At 39.4% G+C, this 12836-nt stretch overlaps 1 protein-coding gene across 1 annotated transcript; it reads left to right on the top strand.

Moving 5' to 3' along the window:
* Window positions 1-8638: 8638 nt before the first annotated feature.
* LOC147865721 (uncharacterized) lies at window positions 8639-10143 on the top strand. The gene has a single exon (XM_087316069.1). The coding sequence runs from the start codon at window positions 8745-8747 to the stop codon at window positions 9759-9761; it is 1017 nt and encodes a 338-aa protein (XP_087172195.1). The 5' UTR covers window positions 8639-8744; the 3' UTR covers window positions 9762-10143.
* Window positions 10144-12836: the final 2693 nt, after the last annotated feature.

Here is a 12836-nt window from a genome sequence, read left to right as displayed (position 1 = left end):
CGTGACAGATTGATTCTATTGCATTGGGGCACACTGCACAATTAGGAGAGCTAAGGTTCCCACACTGCCATGCACCAACCGGTAATAACCTATGTATTAATAGCCATTGGAAAGTGGTGATTTGTCGTGCGTGTTGTTGTTTCCATATTTTTTTCCAAAACTTGATGATAATTGTGTGAGGAACCTAATATGTGTGCCAGACCTTTGCAACATCCGGCTCTCGGGCGGTTTGAGCAGCTAGAATATGGCGACCCAATCTAGTTGTGAATTGAAAGAAAGGGATGGGTTTGCTTCCTTGCCCCGCGTAAGGATCATGCCATGTCCATTGCAAAGGGTCCCAACTAACCTTACGTGGCCATGTGTTTTTGTGAGTACATATGTGCCAATCTGGTTGTACTTTGACAGGATCAAGATCTACAATCCATTTATGCCCAGTAAACGCTAGTACTCGAATTGCCTTATTATGTGTTGGTGTCTCATTGTCTTGCAATTCAGAGCTTGCGATCCTGTCTGGTGTTTCCCTACCTCTTGGGGATCAAAGAACCCTCCTCCTCGTAGCTTATCCATTTCTCTATTGTCGTCCTTTGATGAGCAGCTTCCCTAATCAGTAAAGCATTGATGATTTCAGATCTCATAACCCATCCGCCCCTGATTCCATGGAGTATGTTGGCTTGGTCTTGTATTGGCAATGACATAAACCGTCTCCAACATTCTATACTTTTTCCTGGACCTTCCGTAGTGTATCCCCATGACAACCCCTTACTTGATCCAATTAATTGATTAGATAATTTCATCTCTGATACATGGGTTCCATAGGATACGTTGACTGAGCCAAGAAGGTTCAGAGTTAGGTTGATCGCACTTGAGCCCTCGTCTAATGTCACACCATGCCTTCCACATGGATGCACTGAATCTATCCTCCAATTGGTAGGAGAAACTAGGTTTGAGCTCCATGTTTAGAATCCATCCAGTTTGGGGGTCCTAATTGGTCCCTTTTCTTTGCTTAAAGTAAGCGAACCGTAACCGCAACAACAGTTTCCAGCAATCATTCCCTGGTTGGAGTCCTCACACCACAAATTTGGCGAGTAGGGCTTTTGATTGTGAGAGGGGATCAATAAGACCCAATCCTCCTCTCGACTTAGGTGATATGAGTATAGGCCACGCCACCTTGGCCCGAGTTGCATGATCTTCCTTACCAGACCAAATGTAGTTGAATACCAATCGTTGAATCTGGTGTATACTTTCCTTGGAGATTGTCCAACATGATAGGTTGTACCACGCTATTGCGAGTAATACCTGATTTGCCACTATGATGTGCCCCGCTAGCAAGAGTTTTTTCGAACTCCAATGTATTAGCTTTTGTCGAATGGAGTGAATAATTGGTGCAATCATAGTCTCCGGAGGTATGCTGAACCTAATTTGGAAACCCAAATATTTGGTGCTCGCTCCTTGATTAATCCACTTGAAAGCGGGATGGGGGTGCCACACAAGATGTGCTTCATGAGAAAGCCATATTGCACAGGATTTGTGCCAATTGATCATGGCATTGGATCTCTTGCAAAATACATCTAAACCACTTTCTAGCTTTTGTAGTTTTTCCAAGTCCCCTTGTAGGTAGACTGCGGTGTCATCTGCAAATTCTATATCTAGGAGGCTTTGGTGAGAATGCCGCACACGAAGACCGCATAGGTTTAGTTGTCGCGAGTTGAGAAAGCTAGAGCGTGCTTCGGCGTATAATAGAAATAAGGATGGAGTTAGTGGGCATCCCTATTGTACAGACCACGATAGTCGGAAGAAGGGGCCCCTTTCACTTGCTAATAAAACACAACTGTTGGTGTTCCTATAAAGTCTTGTAATGCCTTGGATCCATGACTCTTGAAAGCCGAGTTTCCCCATCACACTTTCTAGAAAGTTCCAGCATACCCTGTCATATGGTTTCTCAAAATCTAGGAGCACCATAGCTACCTTGTTGTTGGTACACTTAGCAAGGGCTACTGCTTCCCAAAACGAGAAAAGGTTGTCTAGGATACTCAAATTTCTAACGAAACCTGTCTGGGACGGATGAATGAGTTGAGGGAGAAGTGGTGCTAAGCGGCGTGCCACGGTTTTTGCAAGCAACTTATAGACAGTATTGAGAAGAGTTATGGGCCGCGACTTACTAATGTCATTGACACTCCCACCACTTTTAGGAATGAGATGTATCATCCCCTGTCCAAATTCCTTCGGCATGTTTCCAGAGGTGATTATCTCCTCATATGCCTGGAGGAGGTCTTCTTTAATAGTGTCCCAAAGGCACGTGAAAAAGTGAGGAGTGAGTCTATCGATTCTGGAGCAACTATCTACATCCAAATCGGAGAGGGCCTCCCATATCTCGATGTTTGATAAGGGACGCACGAGCCATGTATTCATTTCCATCGTGACTTTCGCGGGTATGCTCTGGAGGATAATATCTTCTCATGTGTCATCCCTTGTGGCCATATTATCTTCGGTAAGTAGTCGCTTGTAGTAACTTGTGACAATAATCCTCATTTCGTCGTCATCCTCAGTGATCGTTCCATCCTCTCGGTTGAGGCTACACATCATTGTTCTAGCGTGCCTTAGTCCCTTGGATCGGAAGAATCCCCTCGTGAATTTGTCCCCTACTCGAATCCATCAAGCCATGTTTCCATGAAACTCCATGTCATAGATTGTCTTTTCCACCATGATGAGTTCATGTTTGGCCATGACAACTTGTCCTGCAATCCAACTACATGACGAGTATCTTTGTTGGAGTCATTGTAAGATTATTAATCCCCGTTTTGTTCTTTGTCACTTTTCCTGAGCTTCCTTGCTTCTGGTCTTGACAATCTTGTGTAGTAGAGTTGCAACTCTTGTTAATTTAGCTAGAAGTTTGTCAGATGCTAATGAGGCATTGACCAGTAATGACCATTGGTTGGCGAGTTGTTCCTTCACCTCTATGACTGCGTAGATAGTGTGCGGGATTTGAGGTTGAAATGGGCCCCACTTTCCGTGTAATTGAAAGTGATCAATTACTTGGTAATGGTCAGAGAAAGTTGTGCCAAGAGTTATGCGGCACCACCCTCCCTTCGCTTCTAGGGCCTCGCCTACAAAAATGCAGTCAATGTGAGATATGGTGGGTCCACTATTTCGCCCATCTGATCAGGAGAATAAGAGTGAGTCCCTTTTTCGTTGGAAGTTGTCCGAGTGCCATAGATCTCTCAGGTTAAGGTGTAGACATAACTTCTCCCATTGTTTTCGTTCCCTTCCTTGTATAACAATGGGATTGTTGCTAGAGCTATCGTGAAGGGATTCGATCATATTAAAATCCCCTCCAATGCACTAGTCATCCACACCTGCTACTTGTAAGCGACTGCGCTCCCTGAATGTTGCCATTTCTATGCTACTATTTGGAGCATAAAACATTCATGAAATTTCAGTGTTGCCCTTGGATGGCCAACATGCAAAAATGTGCCCTACCAGGTATAAGTGATTCTTGATGTATTAAGCCTTGGGCTAGATGTTCTCGAATCAAAGTGCAAATACCACCATGATTTCCATCCTCCCCTATTGTTGGCTCCCAAATTGTTCGCCATGATCATGGTAGAAGGTCTCTGACTTCCTTTGAACGAGTATTATCGAGGTGGTGTTCTTGCAACATGATTATGTCAGCAACACCCCCTAATATATATTCCTCAAGATCCCTTCTTAGTTTCCATTTGTTTTGTTGGTCTAGTCGATTCATGAGTCCTTGGACGTTCCATGTTACGATTTTCATACTCATGGAATAGGATGGGGGAGTGCCAGTTGTTCCTGATGCTTTTCACAACAGGTCGTGAGTGGAGAGCACTCACCATTTAGGCATCTAGTCATTTTCACTGATGGGATGATGGCCCAAATCCATGAGTGGAGTTTGTGGGGTATCCGGTGAGCTTCAATCGCCCTTTCCTGCATCTCATAGAAATAGAAAAAACCTGGAGTTAGATGGGTGTCTATAATAGTCCGCAGGTGGATGTGCTAGAGATGAGGTTCCTCTTCATCCATGGTGCACCAAAATTCAGTGTTATTCCAATGCCTTTTTAGTTCATTCATGAGGTCTTCGTCTCTTATTTTTGTTACAAAACATGTTGCTTGTCTACATAGAGTATCATTAATCTTGGATTTGGACCAGTCTTCTTGTGCCAATAGCAAGAGTGGAAAGGATATTGAGGTCGTTGGTACTCCATTATTGTGTATTGCCGATACATGTACCCTTATTTTTTTCCATTGTCTTATGCCCGATACCTAACCATTTCAAGGTGTTTTGTGGGTGTCGTTCAAGGTCCTAACTAGAGGTATCACACTCCGTTCAAGGTCATGACTAGGAGCCATTTTATACTCTCGAGAGTGACAACTTTGAGAACATATTTCTATTTGCCTAAGGAATTATGGGATCATTTAAAGGTAATTGGTGGAAGGCGTGATCCAAGCCTGACTTTTGACCTTAATAAGGACTCCACTAGTGCCAATTGATTGAACTCTCCATCAATGTTCACATGGAATGCCACACGCTACTACTTCGCAAGCAACATGACCGAGTTTTCCAAGGATTCTAGGCTAATTGATGAAGAGATTTGGAATGATATAGAAAAGGGCATTGTGTACCCACGAGTGTGAAAGGGGACAAAAACAAATGCTCATAAGTTGTGAAAAGATATAAAACCTAATGAAGTAACTCCTCTCAAGGATTCTTCTTCTTATCTTTAGACTTGAGCTTTTCTTAAATTTCTTTCTCTCTCACGTTCTTAGAGGATTAGTGCTAAGTGATTTACTCTAAGCCTTTAAATAATATAGTTTTCAAGCTTAATCTCCATAATTAATAGAAATTTGTCATTTCTAAAGTATATGTCTTACGTGTTTAATGGGTTTAAGTTCATTAAGTAAATGCATATTTGAATTAACTTGCTATTAAATAATGAAGTGTGGTGACACACTTTGGAGTGATTTTTCTTAGCACTTTTTGTAATCATTAGTTAGTTTAGAGTGATTGACAATAGTTTTTGCTCTTGTCACTAACTATTGGGTAGAATGGTTCTAGATAAATCATTGGTCATGAAGTCTAGCATGTTCTACTTAAAAGATGAAAACCATTATTTTAGATAGAATTAAATATACTCCATTTTGCATCACATTAGAGTGTGTGACATCGTATTATTTAAATGCTAACCAAGACGTCTTTCTTATAAAACTAGGTATTCAAAAAACGCCAATTTGAAGCACATAACATTCACATTAGTGTCTATTTTCTTTAGTAGAATATTTCTTTGTGCTTAATGGGATTATGTTTACGCATTCTTAAAAGTTAAGATTAAACAAACTAGAATCTCATGCCTAGATCTAAACATTTCTAAATGTTCATTTTCTTTAAAGAATATTCTATGTGCATGATATGATCATGCAGGTGCATTCTCAGGATTAAATGAACTAGATTTGATACTACGATCTAAAAAGTCTCGCAACTCTTACTTTACTTCTAATTGCTTTTCTATCATGTATGTATCGCTTGCTATCAAAATACAAATAATATCGAGTCTCTATAACATATTCATAGGTGCCCCACGAGACAACACATCTAAATTATGGTAAACAACTATATTATGATGGGAGTAAGAGGGTCAAATAGATGGTTGGATTAATTAGATGGCAATGTTGCAAAGAATGCATGGAGTTGGCTCAAAGAAACTTCTCCATTCCTAGGAGCCTATTATGAACATATTGTTAGAGGATCATGTGTTGTTGCAAAATGAAAAGGGAGGCATTATGTGGTGACTTACGTAGGGCTTGAGAAGCATAGAACACTACACATAGGGCAGCCACAATGTGATGTTTGAAATATAATGGTCCTTCATGGTTGTGGAACCAAACGATGAAAAATAATTCTCTCAATTAAAAGCAAAAATCTAGTGAAGGAAATGGACCTCGATCACTTAGAGCATGTTTGGTTTCTAATAAGATAGCAACTAATACTTAAATCTTCTTCTGGTTTGGGCTAAAATCCTAGCTATTGTGAATTAATCTTCATAACATGAAATTTGTTTAAAGGTATGCTAAAATCCTAGCTATTGTGAATTAATCTTCATACCATGAAATTTGTTAAAAGCTATACAAATATGTATGCATTGAATTTTAAATTATAAGTAACTAGGGTCATATATATGTACATGATTCTCAAAACAAGCATGCATGCTTTTTGAATTTTCTAAGCCCATAACAATGTGTTATCAAATTCCCCAATCATATGACACAATAGATATAACACCTTGCAATGAGGGGGTGTTGATGGACAAATGTTGTTTGTTGAAATTTATGAACGCTAATCATGTGCAAGAGGAGCATATGGGGGAAATCACCTTGATGGAGACATGATGTAGCAAAGAATCAATAATGATGTGCATGCATGAGTGCGAAAAGGATACAATCCGGTAAACCAAATGTCAAGAATGTATAGATATGGAGAACAAAACTTGGGGCAATCGGTAATTGAATCTGTTTTGATGTTTACAAGTGATGGTTGAGAGTGTGGAAAGAGTAGGCTAGAGTAGGATGTACATTTCATTACAAGCTATAAACCAAACATGAATTATACAGCCATTACCACTCGGGAATCGAACCAGTTTCGATGTTTGGAGGTGCGATGGTCATGACTCATGTGTGTGCAAAGGATAGGCTAGGATAGGATGTACATTAAATTATGTATATAACTAGACACCAATTGTGAAGTGTCTCTAGATAGCCCTGACGCATGTATAACTAACCATAAACCAAAAGTGAAGGAGCCATGGGGATCTACCTCCCCCTCACACGTTGGATGTTAAGAGATTGTGGTGATTGAGAGATGATAAGGGTGGCCTTTTCTTACAATTGGGCGGATCATGAACACGAGGCCGTGTCGGGGATCGAGGCTCATTCGGGACGAACACCATGCATGGATTGGGGGAGTAGTAGGGTGAAGAATACCCCAAGTTCCCGACCGCACCGCTCATATCACACATGAACCGCACATACGAATCCGAAAGGGCCGATAGTGGCCTCCAAATAAACGATTCGTGATGAGGATTGTGTAGATTTCCTCCGTGGTCGTGAGATCGAATCCCACCAGATTCCAATGTCTTTTTCTTTGGATCTTCATGTTTGTTATGAGAAGACTCCTTCCTCTCCTCCTCCTCCTCCTCCTCCTCTTGAATGGTTTCTAAGCCATCTGCCAGAATGCTATCTATCCTGCGCATATTATTGATGGGCTTTGTGTGGAGGCATGGTGCAACCACATTCAAGATAGCTCTCTTCAGAGTCATGGAGAGCTCACAATAAGATTCGAATCTCCCTCTAACTTCACGTGGTGATCTAGAAGTAAATATGGATCAATCGTGATCTAGAATTAAATATGGATCAATTGTGATATAGAATTAATAGGAATCAATTGGAAATCCAATGTTACAAAAGAAGAGATTGAACATTTTTATTTTTTGTATTCAAACCCTCTGTTCCTTCACACACGTATATATACACGCACACAAATTGATGGTATTTGGTTACCCTTATCCTAGAAGTCAAGTGTCCACCTTTGTGGGTCCTCATCACATCATGGTTTCTCTAAACTTTTACCTCTTTGTTTGTTTGTTGCTTTTTTCTAGCACTTTTCCCCCACCCACTTGATGCTTATCGCGATTGCGCGCTTTCGGGGGGCGTCGCGTGCTTGTTTTATTGTCGCCACTTGCTTTTTGTTGGTCTCTTTCTTGACTCATTACCATATGCTTTCGGACAGTTTTTATCCATCTTTTTCGGGTGCCATCGTGTGCTTCTTCTTCTTCTTCTTCTTCTTCTTCTCGCCACTTGGTTTTTTAGATCTCTTTCTTGACTTCATAACATCTGCTTTCGGACGGTTTTTATAAATATCTCTTCCCCCACTCTCGCCCCGCACCTTGGTTTCCATATCACTTTGCATGATGTCACTCTAACTCATCCCCACCACATCACCAACTCATTCCTTTCACTTCCGTAGGGAAAAAAGAAGAAGAAAAACTCACGGGTTCTTTGACACCCCTTTTGAACCTATGCTTTTCGCCCTCTTTTGCCCATATTGTAGTCCCATTGAATTATTTCTTAAATTTGCTTTTTTTACTAAAGAGTTCTCGGTAAATCGAAAACATGCACTTGCTATTATATTTACTCCACAAAACTACTTCTTGCTTTTTTATTATTATCCAGAGATGGGATGTGTGCGCTTTTTTTCATGAGCAAGAATAGGACAAGAGGGTTCTTGAGAAACTGAGTCTACTATGCTAGGTAATTGAATCAAGGGGGGCTATGGCACTATGATAGAGCCTGACGGAACAACGAAGAAACTATTGCGAAATGTGGGTAGAACATGCACTCCTAACTCATGGAGGAAAACTTACTCATATGTAACCCTGAGAGAGAGAGAGAGAGAGAGAGAGAGAGAGAGAGAGAGAGTGTGTGTGTGTGTGTGTAGAGGGGTAGATTTATAATTAATCAAAACATAAGGGTATATTTACATCAACACGTAAGGGCATTTTTTAGAATTAATACAAAGCCAGCATAACTGTCTGTTTTTCGCAGTCTCAACTTCCTTTCGTATGTTTGAAACGACGATGATGCTCTCTGCAGGAAGACGAGGAAATGCTAACACATTGTCAGAGATCGCATGGAAGCTTCATCTCTAGTCGCAGGGGAAGAAGACGGAGAAGAAGATGAACGCGGAGAAGAAGGAATTGAAAGGAAGAGAACGGAGAGTTACGAGTGAAAGAGGGGAGGAGGAAGAAAGGAAAGAAAGAGAAAGAAGAGGCCTTTGCGGAAGCATTAAAGAGTGCCATTATTGCTTGCAGAGAGGTCATTGGACCTTTGAGTGCAGGAATTCTAGGGTTTATGTCTCTCGATCCGTCTTTCTTTTCCCAAGTTTTCATGAGAATCTGCCATCCTTGCCGAAGGAGGTAACGAAAGAGACAAATTTCCCAAAAAGTAAGGTAAATCAGAGAAGGATAAAAAATTCTGACGCTTATTCGATTCATTCTTCTCCTTCTTCTTCATCATCCTTTTCTTCCGTCAGTAGTTTCTCTTACTCGACTGGCAATGGGAATGAATCTTCTTCCTCTTCTTCATCAGAGTTTGTATTTTTGAATAGATATGGAATAAGAAGAAATCGTCATGATCAAAACAACGTTTCGTCTTCGTCTGAGTTTGAAGGTTCCCAGAGATGCGAAAGAAGTAGAAGAGATCATTCTTTACGAAACAATCTTATGTCATCATCAGAGTCTGAAGCTTTGAAAAGATGTGGAAGAAGAAGAAATAATTTATTTCATAGACAAAAATACGGTTCAGCTAGTAGCGGTAATAGTTTAGTGTGTGATAGTGATTCAGAAAGAAGCATTTACTCAGAATCAGGCTCAGAAGCAAAGTGTGGAAGAAGAAAGAAAACGTTTCTTGAAAATAAGTGGTTTGTAGAGAAGAGTTCTGATTCAGACTCAGAAAGCGGTGGGAAAGTTTTCAGGATCAAAGAGAGAAAAGTAAGAAAATCTCAACGAGCAAGATTTTCGTCTTCTTCTTCTTTTCCAGCAAGAAAAGATTGGAGAGCAAGTTTTTTATCCACAAAAATAACTCAAAGACCACGTTTTTCTTCTGCAACAGTAATTAGAAGGCCAACTTCTGCCTCACATAATTCAGCATCTGAGGATGATGATAGTGATGATGCAATTGACTGCTCTTCATAGAGGTAGATCTACTGGTGACACCAGTTTTCCTGATAAATCAATAATCATCTTTCTAAAGATGATTTGAGCTGACTATATCATGTGTACATGGAGTAAGCTTAATCATTCAGTGCTCAACGTTGCAACATGAAGAATGATTAAATTTTAGGTATATCACAACATGATGATTATGATAAAAAAAGAAGCTCTTCATTCATCTCAGATGATAATAGTTTGCAAGATAAATCAGTTATTTATTTTTGTCAAGATGATTTGAAATGAGAAATGGGCAAAGGGAACGTTCATGAATGATTGAATGATTGAAGCCTCAGATTCTGTATATCTCAACATTATAAGAAGAAGAGGATGACTGCAAAAAGCTCTTCAAAGCCTAGCCTTCACCCAGATGCATTTGTCTTGGATAAGATTAATTTACAGATTTGATTCTTGTTAAGATGATTTGAAATGAGTGAAATGTGCAAATGGGGTATTTATGGGTAACCAAAACCATTCATTTTTTATGGTAAGGAAAATGTTGAATGATCAAAACCTCGGTTTCCTTGTGTAGCTTCAATATTAAAAGAAGTGGAGGAAGAAGTTGATCTTCGTAGCATTGGCTTTATCAAGATGCATTTGTCGTATCCATCAAAAGAAGATGATCTTCATAGCATTGGTTTCACTGAGATACATTTGTCTTGGATAATATTAGTTTAATGCACAAACCCACAACTTTACAATAAATAGCTCTATGTGGTGCAATAGTAAATCTTATGCTTGATGACCTTGGCTTTGTTAAGAAACTTAACGAGAGCTTTTATGTCATAGAAAAAGATTTTGTTTTTATGACCTTGCCTTCCTATGAGATCTTAGGAAGCTGATTTGAGGATTTTTTTGAACCTTAATTGTTGTCTAGATAGCCCTTTCCATGAACATGATCTCAACGCAATGGAAGTGATTCAGTCTAGAGAGAAAAAGAAATATGTATTAACATTTACTAGAGGCCAAAATTTGTGTAAGGTAAATCAGGATTATAAATACAGTTAAATTCATGTGATCCATACCAAAACAAAAATAAAAGCTTTAGGTTGCCTTCTGCAATATGATCATTATTTGAATGCATGTGGTGGAATTATTTTGAGTTAGTTTGCAAATATAAAGTGCATAGCTAATATTTATGGAAGTGGTGATTGGACTTCATATCTAATGGTGGTTGATGTGGTGAAATAACGAGGTGATGAAGTTTAACAAGTCCATTTTCTATTCTCGTGTGGATCAACCATGGTGGGCAATTATCTCCACAATTTTGTGATATCTTGTTACTTGCAGAATTCTCCTTCGTCATCTGCTCTGCATGTTTCAAGGTTACTCCTTGCCACATTATCTGTGGAGGTAAGGAGCTATAGAAGAAATCATTGATGTACGGTTATCATCACAACCCACAAGTTAATGGAAGGGTTCATTCCCTATGCCGAACAACATTTGGCCAAATGTTGTGGATTAGACTTCTCTATCATTTGTCAAATGATGGAGTTTGCGAGGAGGTTGCATGCTTCTTTCTAATGTGATTGAAAGTTGGGAACTTGTACACGAAAGTTTCATCCCTTTCAATCTCTCCTTCACATAATTTGCAAAATCTTTCACCTCTAGGTATGCAAAGAGCTAGCTGGCCTTGGCCTTGATTTGTAGTTGGTGGGAGGAAACTTTGAGTTGGCCTATTGCTTTGCAAACATAATGGGGCATGTAGACATCCATGTACCTTGGTTTCTCTATATAAATTCATCCTTTGTAATACCTTATTCATTTCGTCATTTGGAAGAGGTGTACAATATTGAAAGGATGGCACACTCTCGATATCAATGTCATTGTTGTTGAACCACTATCATGATCCCTTTGTATGCTTTGTGTCGGCATTTGCTTCAATGCTTCAAACACCTTGTAATTCTTTTTGGGGCGATGAGTTAATTTTGGTTGATAAGGTTTATTATAATGTTTCCTTTGATTATTAGGGTGGCTTCCTTTGAGCCGAAGATATAGTCAACTTTTCTTGCATTGTTCCCTAGGGGGGAACATATAGGGCCACATAGAATTTGGTCATTAGTTAATATGATTGTAGATAGTGGGTGGTATCAAGACCCTAGCTATAATAAATGTTTTCCATATCTCATGTTGTGAAATGTTGAGTTGATCAAGCTTCTACATGTTCTAAGTCCTCCAAAGATATCAAATACACGGTTTGGGTCTTTTGATTCATAGGTATCACATTGTCTATTTTGTGCCATGACTTTGAAGTTTCCCATTAGGAATACCTCATCTACACTCGAGAATTGCATAATGCTCTTAGGTAGGACGTTACTATAGGGTGATTCAATTTCTTTGACTCTATTAGCTCCTTGATGTTTACTTCTACATATTTCGATCCGAATCCACATGTATATAGCCATTGCATCCCATTCCGCTACTTGTATTATGTATAGTAATACATTGTCATGCATTGCTTCATGACGACGTGGATTAAGGTCGATTATAAGAAAATTGTGATCCCACTCAATACAATGTACTTTATCTAGTGGTTTGCATGTATAATGGCTTCCATTGAAAATCCTCTACATTTCTTTGGGTTTTAGTGTGCCTCTATAATGAGGAGCATATCATCCCAACATGACCTCTTCCATTTTTACTAAGTGGTACACTTTTAATGTTTATAGTAATTGCCGATGAAACATCATGAATGTGATGAATTGGGTTTGTAGTGTCATCCGGTATCTCCACATAGCCAAGTCTTCGATGTCTACAAGCCATGAAACCATTATTCACGACTTGTCAAATGATTGGATGTGCTTGAGTCAAAGAATCGCATATGTCTACGCCATAAGTGTGTTCTACCATTGAGTTTTCCTCCTAATTCTCATTGTCAGTGTTGGTAATATCACTCATTTTCTTGAGATGATCCATTTCAATGTGGTCGACATTACTACAATAGTAGCATTTTAGTTTGTTATGACAATATATGCTTCATCACTAACTCCCTCTTTTTTTAAAGTTTTCTTCTCCACTCAAGCTTAATCATCCACTAGATTCATGATTTTGTGCCACATC

This window comes from Azolla caroliniana, unplaced genomic scaffold, assembly GCF_043228905.1.
Source record: "Azolla caroliniana isolate FFs.n. ecotype wild unplaced genomic scaffold, voAzoCaro1.0.p SCAF_3, whole genome shotgun sequence".
Lineage (NCBI taxonomy): Eukaryota > Viridiplantae > Streptophyta > Polypodiopsida > Salviniales > Salviniaceae > Azolla > Azolla caroliniana.
The sequence above is the reverse complement of the archived record's forward strand: the minus strand, read 5'-3'. Positions and strand labels throughout refer to the sequence as shown.

Excerpts from the sequence above, each read along its gene's own strand:
- LOC147865721 (XM_087316069.1), top strand. The coding sequence starts at position 8,745 with ATGAACGCGGAGAAGAAGGAATTGAAAGGAAGAGAACGGAGAGTTACG.